At 40.9% G+C, this 16,316-nt stretch overlaps 1 protein-coding gene across 4 annotated transcripts; it reads left to right on the top strand.

Moving 5' to 3' along the window:
* Nucleotides 1-34: 34 nt before the first annotated feature.
* LOC143037540 (uncharacterized) lies at nt 35-12,269 on the top strand. 4 transcript variants are annotated; one of them, XM_076205931.1, is made up of 4 exons: nt 35-115; nt 2,579-2,836; nt 2,994-3,041; nt 7,084-12,269. In XM_076205931.1, the coding sequence occupies exon 4, from the start codon at nt 8,075-8,077 to the stop codon at nt 10,211-10,213; it is 2,139 nt and encodes a 712-aa protein (XP_076062046.1). In that variant the 5' UTR covers nt 35-115; nt 2,579-2,836; nt 2,994-3,041; nt 7,084-8,074; the 3' UTR covers nt 10,214-12,269. The 4 variants fall into 4 exon arrangements, with proteins under 4 accessions (XP_076062046.1, XP_076062045.1, XP_076062047.1 ...); XM_076205930.1 differs by having other exon boundaries at nt 2,579-3,041; XM_076205932.1 differs by lacking the exons at nt 2,579-2,836; nt 2,994-3,041 and having other exon boundaries at nt 53-115.
* The last annotated feature ends 4,047 nt before the right edge of the window (nt 12,270-16,316 follow it).

Below are 16,316 nucleotides of genomic sequence, written 5' to 3'. Positions count from 1 at the left end.
AGTAATTTACCTCTTAAAATATATAGGGAAATAGCAAATGTCCGCTTAGGATCCAAGTTTGTAAACAATGTTTAGCGTGTTACAGCTTGTGTACGTACATAACAGTTTCCGAAGGGTAGGTAACAGACTTCATTAGCACTTGCTTGGTTGACTTCGAGAAGTTTCGAGGTCAGTCCTCACAGCCGTAGTGATCTACCGCTGCTGCCAGTCCTGCTGTCCCTCCTCACAAGGGCCAGTTGGACTTATTATGTTTGATGACAACCTAGTTAGGCTAGTACCTACTGATGGCGGTGTAACCTGTTACCTGGCACTGGGTGCTCGTCTGGGACCTTCCATAGAAACCTGTCCAGTACATGCTTGAAGCTGTCCACCGAGCATTTGGTTTTCTCTCTCACTTCTTTTGGGAGGGCGTTGAATATTTTTGGTCTATTAAATAGACCAAAAATATTCAACGCCCTCCAATATCCAAGTAAATCCAAGTAAGTAAGACACATCTAAAGAAAATTATGGACAAAATAAGAAAGTTAACAAACAACAAATTTCACAGAGGAAGAAATAGACTATTTCTTCCTCTGTGAAATTTGTTGTTTGTTAACTTTCTTATTTTGTCCATAATTTTCTTTTGATGTGTCTTACTTACTTGGATTTACTTGGATATGTCTAGAAGACGTCTTCACAGCCACTGTTACCATTCCTGGTGTCCAATTTCTTTAAGGTCACCTGGTCTGGTATGGTGTTTGTTGACTGGCATCCAGCAGTGTAGCCTGGCACAGGTGGTTTGTCTGGTAGTGATGATAGGAATTTATCCAGTCCAGCCTTCAGTCTGTCCACTGTACAGCTGATGTTATCTCTTATATCCCTCGGGAGGGCATTAAAGATCTTTGGACCCTCATGGCTTAGGCTATTCACTAGCAGGGTCTTGATCCTTTCTGGAGCTCTGGTTAGTATTGTTTTTCCTTTCCTCCCTGATTGTTCAGTGCTGTAAGGCTGCAGTGAATAGGGTGCTGGGTTAAGTACCTTTCCTTCAATTATTTTCCATATATAGATTGCATGATACCGTTCTCTTCTTCGTTGTTGAGAGTAGAGCCCCAGCTTTTGGAGACATCTTGAATATATATATATATATATATATTTTTTTTTTTTTTAATTATTTCTCCTAAATATATTATGTTGTTTGTCACATTGGGATAATACAGGAATCATTGGGTATAAGAGAAGAGTGAGATACAAGGGCTAATCAAGTTAGGAAAGAATGTAAGGGAAAACCAAAACCACAGCTAGTAAAACTAAAGGAAGAGAATGTGAAATGGGAAATTCTAAAGAAAGAAAGAAAAAAAGGAAGATAGCGTGAAAAGGGTAAACATATACATAATCAGGGACATGACCAAATAAGAGTAGGAAGACCAAAGAGCATTGCCATTGGTGGAAGAGTCAATAAAAAGAAGACAGAAAGACTGATGAGTTAAACACCAGAAAGAACAACAGGCTGGTACATTAAACACAGAAACCTGTACAATATAGAACAAAGCACATAGAAGGAATAGAGAAAATGGTTCAGCCAAAAGAAAGATAAGAAACACAAATATAAGAACCAGACTGTTAAATGTACAAGGTATAACAAAAAAAGAAGTATTACAAAATAGAAGGATTAATAGTGAAGAAGGGGATAGATATATTGTGCTTAACAGAAACACAACAAACAATGGATAAGATAAATTGAGACAGCTCACTTACAGTTCATCAAGATGGGAGAACATACATATAGCAAAGGCTTTTTCCCCCTTTGAAGAGAGGTAGCTAAAAAACACTCACCTAACACTTGTTGTTTTAATCTATATTCATTAAACACACTATTATATTTACCTAATTGTAGTGTATAGGAAAGGAACAACACTTGTTGGGTCTTGGCCTCTGCTCTCCAGTTTATCATACCCAATGTCAAACTCTTCCACAGTACCACATTAGTCTATATCCTTGATTTTCAATTATAATGTTTAGAGGTTGATTATGTATTGTTCCAGCTTAGGCTTTATCACCTAAGGTACTGAAAGTATGAATCTATATGAAAAATGTATTTCTTCACATCCTTTAAATGTGTAATCTCCCTTAATTTGTTTTCATGACCTCTTCAGGCCCTCCCATCCTTAATCAAAAAAATATCTTCTGTCATTGTAATCTATCCTGTTTAGTGACTTAATGCTGTAATCATGTCACCCTTTTCTCTTTGATCTTTCAAAGTTGGTAGACCCAGTGAATTTAGTCTTTCCTCATGGCTTACATGCCAGACTGTGGACCAGTTTGGTTGGTTTCCCTTTGTATTCTCTCAATTTTCCTTGTATCTTTCACATTGTATGGCCCCTGGGGCTGAATTTATAAAAGATCTTAACCCCTAAGTCAAGACTTAAATCTTCAAAAGGGTGGAGATTTTACCTAAATCAGCTCTCCATAATGTCAAGGTTACGTCTAGACATTAGCATTTAGGTTGCAGACGTAGGGATTTAAGTAAAATCTCTGCAATTAGGGTTATGATCTTTTATAAATTCGGCCCCAGTCTTACAATTACATTTTCTTTTTCCAGGATGAGGGTAACTTTCAACATTTCTTTGGAAGAGCTATCCAGAGATTCCAAATATTTGTCATACAGTGAAGAGGATCTGGTGTGACATAAGCAGCACAACTGTCTCACAAGTCATCTCAACCTGTACAGTATCAACAGCATTAATTTGATATTGCAGCATTCAACTAGCTTGTGCGTCAATGGTGTTAATTAAACACTGCAATAATTACCATAGAAGCTGCTTATTAATTTTCTTTATAGTTACATGACATTCACAAGGTATATAAATCCAGTAAGATGTATATACATGTACAATGATTGTGAGTATGGCCTATATCTTTCATAACATCATGGAAATGTGAATGAAAAGGAAATTATGCTAAATTTACCACCTTACCCTGTCAAATCTCTTACCATAGGCCTATATGTTTCCCAGATCTCATGCTGACACTGGTCACAGATGCAACATAAATTATATTCTACTGTGAGTACTTTTTTCATGTGATACCTTCACTTTAGGTTATCATAAAACAATGCCAGTGTATATCTGAGCTATGCATTGTGCTAATTGTGAGTTAAATATTATGTAATGATCAACACTGGAGAGAAGATTTTCTAATAGGACCTATGTAATGAAGCTTTCTCAAGTAAGGGTGATCTCAAACATCCCTTGGTGACTCACATGGCAGAGAGACATTCCAGTGTAACCTGTGTGATACATCAATCTCACGAAAGGGTAATTTCACACATGTGTTGACTCACACTGGAGAAGAGACTTTTCATTGTGACCTGTGTGAAGCAGCTTTCTCCCAAAAGTTTTCTCATCTATCACGTGATGACCCACATTGGAGAGGAACCTTTTCAATGTGGTCTGTGCAATAAAGCTTTCTCACAAAAGCGTTTTTTCAGTGTGGTCTGTGCAATAAAGCTTTCTCATGAAAGAGTGTTCTAAAATATCACATGATGAACCACACAGAGAAGCCTTTCCATTGTGATCTGTGTGATGCAGCTTTCTCACAGAAGAGTGATTTCAAATGTCACATGGTGACTCACACTGGAGAGAAACCATTCCAATGTGACCTGTGTGATGCAGCCTTCTCACAAAAGGGAAGTCTCAACCGTCATGTAATGGCCCACACTGGAGAGAAACCATTTCAGTGCAGTCTATGCAATAAAGGTTTCACACGAAAGTGTAAACTTAAAGATCACATAATGACCCACACAGGAGAGAAGCCTTACCAGTGTGACCTGTGTGATGCAGCTTTCTCACAAAAGGGTAACCTCAAACATCACTTAAAAACCCACACAGGAGAGAAGCCATTCCGTTGTGACCTGTGTGATACAGCTTTCTTACACAAGAGTTCTCTCAACCATCACATGGTAACTCATACTGGAGAGAAGCCATTCCAGTGTGACCTGTGTGATGCAGCTTTCTCAAAGAAGAGTTTTTTCAATCAACACATTATGACTCATACTGGAGAGAAGCCATTCCAGTGTGACCTGTGTGATGCAGCCTTCTCACAAAAGGGTGGTCTCAACCGTCATGTGATGACCCACACAGGGGAGAAACCATTTCAGTGTGGCCTATGCAATAAAGCTTTCTCACGAAAGTGTACACTCAAAGATCACATGATGATCCATACAGGAGAGAAGTGTTTTCTCAACCAACACATTATGACTCGTACTGGAGAGAAGCCATTCCAGTGTGACCTATGTGGTGCATCTTTCTCAAGAAAGCATACCCTCAAAGATCACATGATGATCCATACAGGAGAGAAGCCATTCCAGTGTGACCTGTGCAATGCAACTTTCCCACGGAAGTGTCAACTACAATGTCATAGAATGACTCATACAGGAGAGAAGCCATTCCAGTGTGACTTGTGTGATGCATCTTTCTCAAGAAAGTTTACCCTAAAAAATCACATGATGACCCATACAGGAGAGAAGCCATTGCAGTGTGACCTATGTGATGCAACTTTCTCATGCAAGAGTTCTCTCAACCGTCACATGGTGATTCACACTGGAGAGAAGTCATACAAGTGTGATGTGTGTAATACAGCTTACTCACTAAGGAGTTCTCTCAACCGTCACATGGTGGTTCACACAGGAGAGAAGCCATACAAGTGTGATGTGTGTAATACGGCTTTTTCACTAAAGAGTCACTTAAAACGTCACATGAAAATCCACATAGGAGAGATGCCATTCCAATGTGACCTATGTGATGCAGCTTTCTCAGACCAGAGTTCTCTCAACTGTCATGTGATGACTCATACTGGAGAGAAGCCAATGTAGTGTGACCTGTGCAATTTTGCCTCCTCAAAAGTCAGTATATGATGACCCATACTCGTGAGAGGCCTTTCCACTGTGACTTATGTGATGGAACATTCTCAGTAAAGTGTGGTCTTGAACATCATGTGACTCACATTGGAGAGAAGCAATTCCAGTGTTGCTTGTGCAATGCAGCTTTCTCACAAAAGAGGTCATACAACTGTCACATTATGACCCACACTAGAAAGAAGCCATTACTGTGTGGCCTGTAAAATACAGCTTTCACAGAAGAATCACCTCAAAGATCATGTGATTGCCCACAACAGGCCTTTCCAGTGTGACCTGTTTGATAAAACTTTCTAACAATACCATGATTTCAAACATTACATGGGGACTCACACATGAAAGAATAATTTCTAATATGACTTATGTAGTGCAGCATTCTCAAGAAAGAGTAACAAACATCATGCTATGACCTCCATAGGAGAGAAGCCTTTCTAATGTGACCTGTGTGATGCAGCTTTATTAAGAAAGGGTTATTTCAAACTGCATATGATGATACACAATGGAGAAAAGCCTTTTAAGTGTGGCCTGTGGAATTCTGATTTCTCCAGAAACGGTTCTCTAATATGGCATATGAAGACCCACACTGGAGAGAAGCCTTTGAAGTGTGACCTGTGTGATGCAGCTTTTGCCCAAAAGAGTCATCAAACTACATATGATGACACACCAAAGAAAAACCATCCTCTTGTGATCTGTGTGATGCAGCTTTTGCCCAAAAGAGTCATCAAACTACATATGATGACACATCAAAGAAAAACCATTCTCTTGTGATCTGTGTGATGCAGCTTTCTCACAAAAGTGGTCTCAAATGTTAATGACACATTTTGGAGAGAAGCCTGTCTTGAATATTCATCTCAAACATCATGTGCTTCCTCTGGAGATAGCTTTTCCAGTGTGTTTTGTACAATGCAGGTTTCTCACAAAAGGATGTGACCCATGCCGGAGAAAATCTCTCTGACAGTGTGATTTGTAATGTGATCTGAAATAACATGTGATGCCCTACATGTGAACCTTTCGACCATGATCTGTGCATTGCAACTTTCTCATAAAGACATAATATTAAACAGTATATGATGATGAATATAGGATAGAAGCCTTTCCATTGTGACCTGTGCAATGCACCTTTGTCTTGAAGTAGTAATGTCAAATGGCATATGATGGTCAGTACAGGAGAGAAGCCTTTCTAGTGTGATTTGTGTGATGCAGCTTTCTCATGAGATGCTTTCAAAAGTCATATGCTAACCCATACAAGATTGATAATGATGACAAAAAAAAAATATGGATCCTCTACAATTTCTTAGATGAATTCTTTTATTGATTATGTTTTGCTAAAATTATAACACGGGTACAACACTAACTAATGTATATTAAATGATGTGGCTTACATCTTTATTTGAGTCAGATGAGTGAGATGAAGTGAACAAACCTTCCCTAGAGTAGGTCTTGTTTAAATTTATGTTTTGTGAGCTCAAAAAATGGAATGTTACGGACTTGTAGTACGATATGACTGTTGTGGCCAGCTGACCCATACCCCCTTCCAAATCTTGTAACCAGATGAAAAAGCTAGAGCAAGATTAGAGTCATTCTGGCCGTGGTGGTGTAAGTATGCATTTAGCTATTGGAAGATTTTTAGTGCATTTCTAATGAAAATTAGAATGCATTATATCATAGTACTATATCTATCAGTGTTTCTACCTATGGAATGGTTTTTGTACAAAACATCCACAAACTTGCTGTTACACAATCTCAAATAGTTAGATATCAGGGGCCAAATTTATAAAAGATCCTAACCCTAATTTATGTAATATCCTAATCCTAATGGCAGAGATTTGACCTAAATACAAGTGTTGGCAACCTAAATGCTTATGTCTAGACATAACCTCGACATTATGTACAGCTGATTTAAGTAAAATCTCTGCCATTTTGAAGATTTATGTCTAGAATTAGGGGTTAGGTATTTTTTATAGATTTGGCCCCTGGGGCTGAATTAATAAAATATGTAACCCCTAAGTTTGGACATAAATATTAAAAATGGTGGAGATTTTACCTAAATCAGCTTTCCATAATGTCGAGGTTATGTCTAGACCTAAGCATTTAGGTTGCAGACATAGGGGTTTAGGCAAAATCTCTGCCATTAGGATTAGGATCTTTTATAAATTTGTCCCCAGTCTTATAATTACATTTTCTTTTTCCAGGATGAGGACAACTTTCAACATTTCTCTGGAAGAGCTATCCAGAGATTCCAAATGTTTGTCATACAGTGAAGAGGATCTGGTGTGACATATGTAACACAGATGTCTCACAAGTCATTTTAACCTGTACATCATCAACAGCGTTAATTTAATATTGCAGCATTCAACCAGCTTGTGCGTCAATGGTGTTAATTTAACGCTGCAATAATTACCATGGAAGCTATAAATTTAAAGCTGCAATAATTACCATGGAAGCTATAAATTCAAGGCTGCAATAATTACCACAGAAGCTGTAATTAATTTTTTTTTATATAGTTACATGACATTCACAAGCAAGATGCAATATACATGTATAATGATCATGATTATGGGCTATATCTTTCATAACATCCAAGGAAAATGTGAATGAGAGGGAAACTGTGCTAAAGTTATCATCTTACCCTGTCAACTCTCTTACCATAGGCCTATACGTCTCCCTGATCTCATGCTAACACTGGTCACAGATGCAACATATATTCTACTGTGAGTACTTTTTTCATGCGATACCTTCACTTTATGTTATCGTAAGACAAATTATATAAAAAAAATGAAATTTTTTAAATCAGCCAATGCCAGTGTATACCTGAGATATGCATTGTGCTAATTGTGAATTAAATATTGTATAATGATCAACGCTGGAGAGAAGACTTTCCAATAGGACCTATGTAATGAAGCTTTCTCAAGTAAGGGTGATCTCAAACATCCCATGGTGACTCACATGGCAGAGGAAACATTCCAGTGTGACCTATGTGACACATTAATCTCATGACAGGGTAATCTCACACATGTGTTGAATCACACTGGAGAAGAGGCTTTTCACAGTGACCTGTGGGATGCAGTTTTCTCAAAGAAGAGTTTTCTTATATATCACATGATGACCCACACTGGAGAGGAACCCTTTCAATGTGGTCTGTGCAATAAAGCTTTGTCATGAAAGAGTGTTCTTAAATATCACATGATGAACCACACAGAAGAGAAGCCTTTCCATTGTGGCCTGTGTAATGCATCTTTCTCACAAAGGAGTGATTTCAAACGTCACATGATGACTCACACGGGAGAGAAACCATTCCAGTGTGACCTGTGTGATGCAGCCTTCTCACAAAAGAGTAGTCTAAACCGTCATGTGATGACCCACACTGGAGAGAAACCGTTTCAGTGTGGCCTATGCAATAAAGGTTTCCGACAAAAGTCAAATTTTAAAGGTCACATGATGACTCACACAGGAGAGAAGCCTTTCCATTGTGAACTGTGTGATGCAGCTTTCACACAAAAGCATTGCCTCAAAAATCACTTGAAAACCCACACAGGAGAGAAGCCATTCAAGTGTAACCTGTGTGATACAACTTTCTCACACAAGAGTTCTCTCAGCCATCACATGATGACTCATACTGGAGAGAAACCATTCCAGTGTGACCTGTGTGGTGCAGCTTTCTCAAAGAAGAGTGTTCTCAACATACACATTATGACTCATACTGGAGAGAAGCCATTTCAGTGTGACCTGTGTGGTATATCTTTCTCTAGAAAGTGTGCCCTCAAAGATCACATGATGACCCATACAGGAGAGAAGCCTTTCCAGTGTGACCTGTGTGATGCAACTTTCTCACAAAAGCGTCGCCTCAAAAGTCACTTGAATACCCATACAGGAGCGAAGCCATTCCAGTGTGACCTGTGTGGTGCAGTTTTTGCACACAAGAGTTCTCTCAACCATCACATGATGATTCATACTGGAGAAAAGCCATTCCAGTGTGACCTGTGTGATGCAGCTTTCTCAAAGAAGAGTGTTCTCAACATACACATTATGACTCATACTGGAGAGAAACCATTCCAGTGTGACCTGTGTGGTGCATCTTTCTCAAGAAAGCATATCCTCAAAGATCACATGATGACCCATACAGGAGAGAAGCCATTCCAATGTGACCTGTGCAATGCTACATTCCCACAGAAGTGTCAACTACAACGTCATATAATAACCCACACAGGAGAGAAGCCATTCCAGTGTGATCTGTGTGATGCAACCTTCTCACAAAAGGGTGGTCTCAACCGTCATGTGATGACCCACACTGGAGAGAAACCATTTCAGTGTGGTCTATGCAATAAAGCTTTCTCCCGAAAGTGTAAACTCAAAGATCACATGATGACCCATACAGGAGAGAATCCTTTCCAATGTGACCCGTGGGATGCAGCTTTCTCACAAAATGGTAACCTCAAACATCACTTGAATACCCATACAGGAGCGAAGCCATTCCAGTGCGACCTGTGTGATGCAGCTTTCTCACACAAGACTTCTCTCAAAGATCACATGATGACCCATACAGGAGAGAAGCCATTCCAGTGTGACCTGTGTGATGCAGCTTTCTCAAAGAAGAATTTTCTTAACCGACACATTATGACTCATACTGGAGAGAAACCATTCCAGTGTGACCTGTGTGGTGCATCTTTCTCAAGAAAGCATATCCTCAAAGATCACATGATGACCCATACAGGAGAGAAGCCATTCCAGTGTGACCTGTGTGATGCAGCTTTCTCAAAGAAGAGTTTTCTTAACCGACACATTATGACTCATACTGGAGAGAAACCATTCCAGTGCGACCTGTGTGGTGCATCTTTCTCAAGAAAGCATATCCTCAAAGATCACATGATGACCCATACAGGAGAGAAGCCATTCCAATGTGACCTGTGCAATGCAACATTCCCACAGAAGTGTAAACTACAACGTCATATAAAGACTCATACAAGAAAGAAGCCATACCAGTGTGACCTGTGTGGTGCATCTTTCTCAAGAAAGTTTACCCTCAAAGATCACATGATGACCCATACAGAAGAGAAGCCATTCCAGTGTGACCTATGTGATGCAGCTTTCTCTCAAAAGGCTTACCTCAAAATTCACTTGAAAACCCACACAGGAGAAAAGCCATTCCAGTGTGATCTGTGTGATACAGGTTTCTCATGCAAGAGTTCTCTCAACCGTCACATGGTGATTCACACTGGAGAGAAGCCATTCCAGTGTAGCCTGTGTGATAGAGCTTTCTCACAAAAGAGTATCCTCAAAAACCACTTGAAAAACCACACAGGAGAGAAGTCCATACAAGTGTGATGTGTGTAATACAGCTTACTCTCGAAAGAGTCACTTAAAACGTCACTTGAAAATCCACACAGGAGAGATGCCATTCCAATGTGACCTATGTGATGCAGCTTTCTCAGACCAGAGTTCTCTCAACTGTCATGTGATGACTCACACTGGAAAGAAGCCAATGTAGTGTGACCTGTGCAGTTTTGCTTTGTTACAAGTCATCTCATACAGCATATGATGACCCATACTCATGAGAGGCCTTTCCAGTGTGACTCACATTGGAGAGAAGCAATTCCAGTGTTGCTTGTGCAATGCAGCTTTCTCACAAAAAAGGTCTTACAGCTGTCACATGATGACCCACACTAGAGAGAAGCCATTCCTGTGTGGCCTGTGCAATACAGCTTTCACAAAAGAATCACCTTAAAGATCATGTGATTGACCACACAGGCCTTTCCAGTGTGACCTTTATAATAAAGTTTTCTAACAAAATCATGATCTCAAGCATCACATGGTGACTTACACATGACACGAATGAAGGCGTGGAGTGCTATATGAATTTTTTTGCAGATGATGCAAAATTACTTAAGAAGGTAAAAACGGAAGAGGACTGCAACTCATTGCAACAAGATCTGGAAACGATATGGAATTGGACTCAAAAGTGGGAAGTAGAATTTTATATAAAGAAATGCAGTATAATGGAATTTGGAAAGAGTAAAAACAGAATATCAAAAGTTTACAGAATTGGGGAAGAAAAAAGAAAAAAATCAAACTCTGAAAAAGATCTTGGAGTGCTGATTGGAAAGGACATGAAACAAGATAAGCATATAAATAAAATATTCGGAGAAACCTACAACTTATTGAGGTCAATCAAAGTGGCATTTGCTTATATGGATGAAGAAATGATAAAATACTAACTACACTAATAAGACCAAAACTTGAGTACGCAGCATCACTTTAGACACCCAGTACCAAAAAGAATATTAAGAAACTATAAAGATTACAAAGAGTGACAACCAAACTAGCACTGACTCTCGCCAAACTAACATATGAGCAAAGGCTATCCAAATTGAACCTACCAACTCTGGAACAAAGAAGAAAAAGAGGAGATTTGCTGACTATCTACAGAATAATGAAAGGAATGGAAGTTTTAGACAGGAACGACCTGTTAGTGTGGGACAACGGTAAAATGAGAGGACACGGAAAAAACTGAAAAAAAGAGTTATAGAAAGAACTTGAAAAGGAACAGTTTCCCACACAGAGCGATAAATACATGGAACAAATTAGACAACAAAACAGTATGTGCAAACACTATACAAGATTTTAAGATTAAACTTGATGCGGAGAAATACAAAGACGGGTCACCACGAGCATAGCTCCCCTCCCGTATATTACAACTAGGTAAATACAACTAGGTAAATGAGAGGATTGTTTCTAATATGACCTGTGTAATGCAGCTTTCCCTAGAAAGAGTGGTTTCATATGTCATGTAATGGTCATCATAGGAGAGATGCTTTCAAAAGTCACATGATAACCTATGCGAGAAAGAAACTTTTCCATTGTGACATTGCATTGCACATTTCTCACTAAAGAGTGGAACTGTGGGGGGAGCTCTTGATTATATTCAAACTCAGACCTACGGCATTCAAGGCAGAAATGAATGTGACATACTACTCAAAAAAAAGTTTTATACTTAGCTACCCAGTTCTTCCTACACAGGTAGTCTGTATGAACAAGTACTTTGTGAAATTGTTATGATTTATTTAATGATGCTGTTGTAAAGTTATACATACACCATTGGAATAGTTTTAGTGAATGTTTTATAGGACCAGAAGACCTAAAATGTGTTCATCATCTTATTTATATGTGTTGGAAATGGTCTAACTTAAGCTTGAGTCTGGTATGTTATAGAAACGGTGGTATGCCACTTGATCTGTACAAAACAAGTAAATGAAATATATGAATAATTGTAGTGTCATTGATTAGTATTGTGAAACTTCAGAATAAAAAAAAAAATGTAATACTGTTTTGTTACAATACCTAAATGCATGCCTTACAGGCCACACTCACCTAACACTTGTTGTTTTAATCCGTATCCATAACATGAAACTAGTATATTCACCTAATCGTAGTATATAGGAATGGAACAACACTCATTGGGTCCTATCTCCTACTTTCCAATTTATAATACCTAGCCTCAAATCCAACTACAGTATCAAGTTAGTATATATCCTTGCTTTAAAGTTATCATATTTAGATTTGAATTATGTATTAATCCAACTTGGGCTATATCACTAAGATATTGCAAGTATTCATGCATCTATATGTAAGACTATATTTCTTTGCATCCTTTAAACATGTACATGCATACATATACCAAAGGCTTTTTCCCCCTTACAAGGGAGGTAGCCAATAAGAAAAGGCATAAAAACCATTCCCACCCATTCCATCCCTAATACACTCCACTCCCCTCCACCCTCTACCCTCCACCCTCCCTCTTATCTTGGCACCTCCTGGATGATGGGTCATCCCTGTATCTTGTCCACTGCCCTGGGTCAGAGGCAGTGTTGCAATACACAGCACATACACAGCAAGGCCGCTTCATAAATTCGATGAATATAATAATAAATATTGATAAAATGGCCTTGTGATGAGAAAACAATTTTGTGCAATTGAAGCCACAAGTGTGCGAGACTTCCCTGATTTGTGCATTTGCCCAATCTGCCGCCATGAGATTTTATTCAGAGGAGAAGGGAGAGACCCTCCCTGGACTCAGGGAAGCACAGGGTGGAGGGAAAGTCTTCCCTGGGGGGAGAGACCCACTTGGACTTAGGGAAGCACAGGGGGAGGGGGAATGTTCCTGGGGTGGAGAGACCCTTCCTGGACTCAGGAAAGCACAGGGGGAGGGAGAGTGTTCCTGGTGTGGAGAGACCCTTCCTGGACTCAGGAAAGCACAGGGGGAGGGAGAGTGTTCCTGGTGTGGAGAGACCCTCCCTGGACTCAGGAAAGCACAGGGGAAAGGGAGAGTGTTCCTGGGGGAGAGACCCCCCTCTGGACTCAGGAAAGCACAGGGGAGGGGGAGTGTTCCTAGGGGAGAGACCCTCCCAGGACTCAGGAAAGCACAGGGGGAGGGGGAGTGTTCCAGGGGTGGAGAGACCCTCCCAGGACTCGGGAAAGCACAGGGGGAAGGGAGAGTGTTCCTGGGGTGGAGAGACCCTTCCTGGACTCAGGAAAGCACAGGGGGAAGGGAGAGTGTTCCTGAGGGGGAAAGACCTCCCTGGACTCAGGAAAGCACAGGGGGAATAGGAGAGTGTTCCTGGGGTGGAGAGTCCCCCACCTGGACTCAGGAAAGCACAGGGTGATGGGAGAGTGTTCCTGGGGTGGAGAGTCCCCCACCTGGACTCAGGGAAGCACAAGGGGAGGGGGAGTGTTCCTAGGGGAGAGACCCCCCTCTGGACTCAGAAAAGCACAGGGGGAAGGGGAGTGTTCCTCTCATCTGAATAAAATCGACCAGAGGTAACCAGAATAAAATCCTTAAAGCCATTGATTCCACCATGGTTTTCTGGATCAACCAAGTGCTTCAACTGTAGATATTACACCACTACATTTACACAACTAGGTAAATACATACGAACTATCCAACTTTAAGGAACGCAGACCATATTCTAAGTCTCCCCCCCTTTACCAGGAAGATAGCCAAAGTCAACAGTCATATAACCACTCCCATCCATCACCCTTTCATCCTAGCTCTTCATGGATGATGGGTCATCCCTGTATCCCACACACTATCCTGGGTCAGAAGCAATGCTGCAAGATGCAGGACATCTACAGCAAGGGTGCTTCACTTAATCAGTCACCCTCCCTCTCATCCCCTCAAGCAGAAAAATAAGACATGGAGAATTCCCTTCAGGTTGGGTCAAAACATCTTTCACACATTACCACTCCATAATCCCCAATCCTCTCCTTCCTTGCATCATAGTATCATCTATATATAACCATTCTCCACTGGTTAACGTCATACAGCCCCCCCCTATCGGGAGGCTAGGAGGTGCCCCTCACAAATGTTTCTAAGTACAGGTGGAAATTCTCTGCAATTGCACAGAAAAAATAACACCTCACCTGTACAAGTTCACATCTTTGGTATGATGGCCTCCAAGAATATAAGTGCTGGTCATCACTGATGAAAAAATCTTGTTATTATTCATGAAGTTCATCTTTCATCAATGGGCTGAATAAACCTGAAATTTAAACATATTGCTGGGATTGTTCATGTGTACATGAGATGTGGTGGCATACATACATATACCAAAGGCTTTTTCCCCCCTTACACAGGGGCTAGCCAAAAAGAAAAAGGCATAGAAACCACTCCCACCCATTCCATCCCCTACATACTCCACTCCCCTCCACCCTCCTCCCTCCCTCTCATCTTGGCACCTCCTGGATGACGGGTCATCCCTGCATCCTGTCCACTGCCCTGGGTCAGAAGCAGTGTTGCAAAATACAGCACATCCACAGCAAGACCACTTCATTAATTTAGCGACCCCCCTCTCCATCCCCTCATGAAGAAAAGGAGAAGACTGGGAGAAATCCCTTCAGGCTGTGTCAAATTATTTCTCATGCATCCTCACCTCCCATCCCCCACCCACTTCTCATACATCACAGCGTCCTCCATACACAACCCTTCTCCATTCACCCCTATCTTCTGTCCTCTCCCGTCCTTCCTCAACAGACATTCCTCTCTTTTGTAATGCCCCTTTTACCCCATCCATTCATCTCATCCTAGGATGCCCCCTCACTCACTCCTCATGAATCTTTTGACACAAGCAACATGCTTAAGAAACATCTTCTATGTAATCCACTTCTTGAAAAGGGTGGCTTCCACAGGGATTTTCTGACACTTTCCTTAACCCAACCTGAAATTCATCAAGCTGTTTTAGTACTTCCTTAAATTACATATTACCAAGAACTTTCAACAAATGATTATCAGAAAAGATTAAGCCATTGATTCCACCATGGTCTTCTGGATCAAAAATAAATCATCAGCAATGAACAATAAACAAAGTCATTAAACTGCAAATATTACCTTGTAACCTTCACACACACAATTTGAACTGTGACCCACAGAGTTCCTGCAACTCTGAAGCTTGCTTTTGACCCTGTGATTCAGAAAACTTGTATGATACCTCCAGCAGAACTACTGATATAAACTTTCACTAATATTTGTTCAGAAAAGATTAAGCCATTGATTCCACCACGATTTTCTGGATCAGAAGAAATCATCAGACACGAACAAATGATAAGGTACTTTGCAAAACTTACCTTGAAAACTTCGAAGATCAGCTGTGGCCTACATATGAGGGGTGACTGAGGTATTCGTTAGTGACAGAGATTGGGAAAATGTGCAAAAGAAGGAAGTTGAAGATAAATGTGGGTAAAAGCAAGATGTACAAGGGGAGAAAGTGGCAGCAGACTGGAAGTGAGTATTACAGGAGAGACTGAAGGAAGGATAGTTTTAGATACTTGGGTGCGAATGTGGTGGGAAATAGAGGAGTGGAGGTAGAATGTAGATTGAGACAAGCACTCTACACTTCCCACATGTAGAGAGCGCGTTCCAGTTTAGCCCCAGGTGAAGGCATGAGCCTTTCCTGCTTTTCCCCAGGGGTTTGAGTCAGTAGAGTCGATCCAGTGGCGGTGCGAGGGGGGGGGGGGGCAGGCGGGCGGGTGTTGTATTATCTTTCTCCTTCCAAGTACAACTCTGAAAGCAGAGACGTGACTGGGAATTGTGTGTAAATGTCAGAAGTGTAAACCCGCTCGCCAGCGTCAGCGAAGAGGCCAGCGCGTGGGTGCGGGCCGGTCGGATAGAGGCTCCCCAATTCCTCTGTCGACCAGCCGGCGATCAGTTAAGGGTTGTGAGTAAGAGTTGGGTTGGGCCCCCGCTAAGCCAGCGAGCAAGTGTGCAAGTGTCTCTTTTCTTCCAAGCACTACTCTGAAAACAGAGAATTACGTGACTTGGGAAATGTGTGTATTTGTCTTTGGTGTAAACCCGCGCGGCTCTATATTTACAATTATTCCTCGTTACAGACAAAAAGGAGAGAACATCGGTCCGATAATGCCGAGTGTCCACACAAAG

Source organism: Oratosquilla oratoria, chromosome 22 (assembly GCF_046742065.1).
Source record: "Oratosquilla oratoria isolate Oo_2021 chromosome 22, ASM4674206v1, whole genome shotgun sequence".
Classification (NCBI taxonomy): Eukaryota; Metazoa; Arthropoda; class Malacostraca; order Stomatopoda; family Squillidae; genus Oratosquilla; species Oratosquilla oratoria.
Note: the sequence above shows the minus strand (reverse complement) of the source record. Positions and strands in the feature narration are given on the sequence as shown.